At 38.5% G+C, this 5,837-nt stretch overlaps 1 protein-coding gene across 1 annotated transcript; it reads right to left on the reverse strand.

Annotated features, from left to right (window-relative positions):
- Positions 1-427: 427 nt before the first annotated feature.
- LOC117815003 (SUZ domain-containing protein 1-like) lies at positions 428-5,242 on the reverse strand. Its single transcript, XM_034686628.1, has 4 exons — positions 4,741-5,242; positions 3,352-3,401; positions 2,987-3,256; positions 428-2,869 (listed from the first exon to the last, which is right to left on the reverse strand). Exons 1-4 carry the CDS (start codon positions 4,789-4,791, stop codon positions 2,758-2,760), a joined length of 483 nt encoding a protein of 160 aa, XP_034542519.1. The 5' UTR covers positions 4,792-5,242; the 3' UTR covers positions 428-2,757.
- Between the last annotated feature and the right edge of the window lie 595 nt (positions 5,243-5,837).

Genomic DNA, 5,837 nt, shown 5'->3' on the forward strand with positions numbered 1-5,837 from the left:
ATTGTCTTGTAGGTTCCTCTGAGTCGCTGCCATAGACGTGCTGCTTCTGTGGACATTCCAGACCCCAGCTGTTACAACTATTACTACTATTATTACTACTACTACTACTACTATCTGTCTCATCACTATCATCTCTCTTCAAGAGCTAGAGTGGTCAGATGTCCTAACAATGGACAATGAGGCAGACTTTTGAATTACCATCATTTCCTCAAAAGAAGGTAACCCTGAATAAGCCAGCGCTGCAGGCTCCCAACAAGCAGGTCCTGGATTCAAATTCTGGAATGGGTCATCACTGCTACCAGCTGTCAAATGACTACAATTCTCAGAAACCATGATGTACAAGAAAGTTAAAAAATAAAACCTAGACAAGTTAGCAGTGACAGGCAGCACAGTGGTGTGTTGGTTAAGAAAAGAACATCACCCAGTCCTCTTTTGAAGTGTGTTTATTAAAGGGTATTCAAATGTCATTTGAGTTCTTCAAGTTTCAATATAACACTGACATCAAAACTAGACAGATTGGTGTGACTGACTGAAGTTGACTTTCACTGGTAGATCACAAAGGTACAAGATGGCTATTTGTTTTCAGTTATTAATTTAAAATTATTACAAATCTTTTAATTCAAGAGTTGAACATAATCCCTGGGAACAGTGCGTTACAGCCATGAATCCTTAATCCTGCAGACCCAAATCCTGTTTTCAACCATGAATGTCACCCCTTCCAAACAGCGTGCACCATCTTATAAACCCAAATATACTGAGATGCTATAGCTGACATGGGAAATGTATATATGTGTCATAAGAAAAACCAAGAATGTAACTTCACTTAAACAGTGCATTAATTATAGTAAGGTTGGAATAATTGATCCAAATGCATCAGTTTGTGTTTGATTGTTAAGTTGGTTGCAGTGGAAAGCCAGTTGTTTCATTTAATGTTTATCATGTTTTTAATTGACCAGAGATCCAATATCCGTGGTCAAATGATGCTGGAAATCAATCTGACAAACCATGGTCAAAACACAGCCTCATAAAACCTCTCTGTCATAGACGCATTATTGCACTCTTAATGAGTGTTGATTTGTATTACCAAACCAGTGCCTCCATGACATGAGATTCATTCCATGAGGTTATAAACCAATTACAAGATTAATGCACACTACACATTGTTAAGTTCATGTATGAAACCATGGATCATTTGTTATTTAAGGCATACAAGTGTTAAAAGGTTCAGAAATTGTACAGGTTCATTAATTGTGAGCCTCTGTACTGGCATCTTTCAGTGTCTGATAAGATCATCAATTTTAAAGTTGCAAAATTCAGTTGGCGGCAAACAAGCATATAATGGTGTGAAAGTATTTTCTTTTGAAAGGAACATCACAGGAAAGACAATAAACAGAACTGGACAGAAGAATTATGCTTACCTTATAAAAAGGACACTAATCACGAAATTTGATTTTTAATACTTTTTCATTTTTGTAGTTTTCACCATAAATTGACACGCTGACTTCACCAAATAAATCAGTTGTCACAAGGCAAAGTAATCCTCTATGCTGGGCATGTAATCGTTATTTTTAAGGAATTTGGAACCATTTAATCACACTATTTGTTAATTTACTGCATCAGGTGGAAAATTGCTTGTAGTCTTCATCTAGACCTATAAAGTACAGTTAGCTTTTCCGTTCAGAAACAGCGAGGCAACACACACAAACATTTCTGAACAACAACTTTAGATTTTAAATTCCTGTCGGGTTGGACTTTTCCAAATTGATAAAAAGTTTCATATAACACTACCTAAAAGCTATGCAGGCTACATCTTCTAATCTTTGATTCACTACAAGTCTTTTGACTTAAATACAGAAAAAAATATCACAAACATGGAAAAAAAAACAATGTAAACTTTAAAACAAAAGATAATTTGAAGCAAAACACAGCAGAAGTATTTAGGCAATACAAAATAAACCAATAATAACCAAGGAAGTAAATTTCTTATTGCTCGAATAAACTTTTGTGACATTCTCTTCTTGCTTTCTGCAATCTTTGGCCTCAGGCTGCGTGCCCACCGGGCATTTGTTTCATAGCAGGAAGTGCCGGCCTGTTCCTCTACCATTGCTTTGCAGCTACAGTATTGAAACACACTTTTAAGAACAGTCCAGTTTTACACAAGGGTTGGATCAGTTTGACCCCCAAATACTTTGCACTCAAGCTGCTGAATGCATAGTACCTCCCTGTTTAGCACTTAGTTTCCACTGAACTGACAAACTATGGCCAGCTTCCCGGTGGACGCCCAGCCGTGATCCCTGTCCATCAGCGGAAAGGCCATCTCATTAAGTTAGCTGCGTCTGGGGAAATCACACAGATTCACGAGCTCCACTTAGACAGACACCTGATGCCCTTACACCTGGCTGGCCAATCATACTTAAAATCATAGGGCACCTCATGGTACATCAAAGTATCACAGTGTGGGGATGTGAGGCCAAAGCCTGTTCACAGTATGGAACAGCCAGAGTTTCGGACTTTGGCTGACCTCTGCCAGCCCATCGTACCATTCCACAGGAGATAAAGACTGGGTGAAAGGCAAAGACCATGTCAGTAAGCAGAGTAGAGAGAGGGTGGAAGAGTTTGTATCAGTCCATGCTACGTCTTCGTGTTTCTAATCTGTCCAATAGTTTTGTCACCCCCAACTCTACTCTTCATACAACACACATCATTTAAATTGCCACCCTCTATGACAATGGATTTCTCACTTCAGGTAGCTCCTGTTTATCTGCCGAGTCTGAAGCCTGTGGTGCCATCTGGACCAGTGGGCTGGCGGATCACATGATTGTTTGGACGAACTTGTTCTGGGGGTTGCTGAGTACTCATCCTCGCTGGCCTAATGATATAAAAAAAATTTAGAAACTTTAATGCATACAAAATACACTTTTAGGTATTTTCTAGTTTTGGCAACAGTTAAGGTTCAATATTCAACTCCCAGTTTGTAAAGCCATACCTGTCCTGACTTGAATTGTCCTGAGGGGTTTCATCTGAAGAAGCACTGCCCAAAATCCTTCTCCGGGCTTCCGCATACTCTGCCTCCCGTTGGGCCAAAGATTTCATCTGCTGAGAGGGTCGTGTTGAAGATGCAGAGTTTCCTGCAATACCATTGTTTGAGGGACGTTTCAAAATTCGAATTTGTGGTGGGGGGGCTGCAGGCAGAGAGTCATCCTGGATCACAATAGCAGTTCGCACAGGTGAACCAGCTGAACCAAAGCTGGATTTCCTGTTTGGGGAAAAAATTATAAGTAAAAAAAAAACTAGAAAATCCTTGTATTTATTCTAACTATGAATATCACATTGATAATTGTTTTTTCTTACTTTGCCTCCTGATTTATTTTCAACTTTGCCTCAAGTCTTCTCTCTATTTCCTGAAGAAGAAAAAAAAACATAGTTTAAATACATTTTTATTGTTGTCCAGCGAGTCCATTATCCTACCATAAACCCTGTAATAAGGTATAGCAATCCAAGTTAGTTACATTGCTATTGACTTAGACTGCTGGGGTCTGGATGCACAAAGTTTCTCTCTTTTCCTCATTTGTGCACACTTATTTCTAAGAAAACAAGTTAGTAATTCTGTAACTTGCCCATAGTTTATTGCTCTCTTATTTGTTTTATTCCTGAGGATCAAAGTTAATGAGCACCTGCCCTTGTGGGTCTGCTAAACTCCAAAGCAACCATTGGCACAGTCAGTCATATTAAAAATATGTTCTATTATGCATATTTTATTTTATTTTATTGCCTATCATATTTCTATTTGTTCACAGTCGTTATTAGTTTTCTGTCTGTGGCCAAAGGGGTTATTGTTATTGCTATTTTTGCTGTGCTTCTCATTCTGTCTTTATTTCTCTCTGTGCCCAGCCAGCCAGTGCAGGTGGCTTTCTCCCTAAAGTCTGGTTCTGCTTGTGGTCTGGGCCTGTAAAGGAAAGCTTTTTCTTGTAACTGTTGGCAAGATCTTGCCTGTATCAGAACTGATGGGTCTCTGAACTGAGCTGGCCCAGACATTACCTGTTTATAAAGTTTTGTATTTATACAGGAATATATTAATTTCATCCAAAAATAAGAAATTATAAAGATATGGGATTACATATGTCAGGACAGTGGATTACAGTATGCTCTTAATCAGACTGAGAATATTAAAGAATTCAACTTTCACATTTTATAATCAGTTATAACATCAGGTATAGCCACATGACATGTAAGGTGAGGAGTGTAGGGCAGATTTCAAGGGTTGATAGTAATAGCACTGTCTGCTGCTACCATGTGTTTTCTAGAATCAATCAACACAATCTGAAAAGATTTATGTGATTACAGTATACAGATTTTTATTTTATTTTAAGGATTCTCCCCACTGAAGCCTGTCATTTCCGCAATGGGCGGGTCTAAATAATGGGGGATAAAGTAGGAAGAAGTCCACTTGGTGAAGAATTAGGCTCTATTTGTGGACAACAGTTTAGTTTCCCACATATATGCTTAAACAAATGTGACAAACATACACGATGACATGAAGCCATAGTCGTCTCGTTTCTTACTGAACAGCGAGGCCTGCACGACTCTATCAGGAAGACAGACTACTTTCTTAGACAAGAAACCCCTCTGAAATGAATGACATGGATATTGTGTTTTGTTATTGCTGTTGCTAGCTGTTTGACAAACTTCAGTAAGTTTACGACCTTGTTTGTATTAATGCGACGTTAGTATTTTTCTCACCCCGCTGTCCGCTGCCTCTTCCCAGCTCTCTGCAACCTCTTCATCCTCCATGTTTAGCAGGACTGCTGGCTGGTTACCTCTTCGGCCCCACTTGCTTGCTATTTCCCCATCCACGCAGAGGCTTTGGATGGTGGGGCTGGGCTCACACACGCCCGTTCAGATTTTTGAAACTCGTCTTGTTTGATAAAGATGAAGACAGAATGAGCTAATCTGAGAAACGCTGCCCTGGCCGTGTGTTAGCCAGCTAGCTTAACGCTCTACTTCTGAGGGCAATCCCCCTTGGCTGCTGCTTTCTACTTTGAATTTGGCGACACGTCCACCCCAGTTTACCAAAACACTGGCCACGGGTTCCGTCCAAACACGGCTACCAGTGCAAAACAATACACACAATTGTTTGGATTGCCTTAAGTTACGTCTGGCTAAGGTTTCACTTTGGCTGTCTGTCAAATTTAACCGTTTAGTTTCCTTGCGTTGAACGGCACAGGAAATGACGTCAGACCGAAGCTAGCATAAGTGACGTAAACTCGCTGACGTTCCCTTATTAAATAATTTATTTTAGTCAATAACAAAAAAATCATCAAATTCATGAACTATTATTATATGGAGCCAAAACGATTACTTTAATGTTTGGTATTGAAAATGATATTTGGCATTGAAAACACACCCTGAAACTGAAAAAAAATAACATTGGCATTGAAACACTTTTATTGTAAAAAAAAACAAAAAACGTAACGGCATCAAAACAGGTATTGGCATTGAAAAGACATCAACTGTGTATTTAATTTCTAGAAATGTCCGCATTCTAATCATAGACTGTATAAAATAGATTCTAATATGTTTTTGAATGACAATCATATTATACTTATTTGATGTAATTTTTTTTCAATGACAGATAATTTTTTCGATGACGTTTTTCTGCATTCAAAGACTGCATTAAAAAAAAGGAAAACGTCATTGAAAAAATAACCTGTCATTGAAAAAAAAGTGACATCAAATAAATATTATATGATATAATATAATATGTGGTTTAGGTAGTGAGTAGCTAGAGCATTGATAGAAATGTAGTTGAGTCCAAAGTAATACGTCCCCCCAAAAAT

The sequence above is a fragment of the Notolabrus celidotus genome, chromosome 1 (genome assembly GCF_009762535.1).
Source record: "Notolabrus celidotus isolate fNotCel1 chromosome 1, fNotCel1.pri, whole genome shotgun sequence".
Lineage (NCBI taxonomy): Eukaryota > Metazoa > Chordata > Actinopteri > Labriformes > Labridae > Notolabrus > Notolabrus celidotus.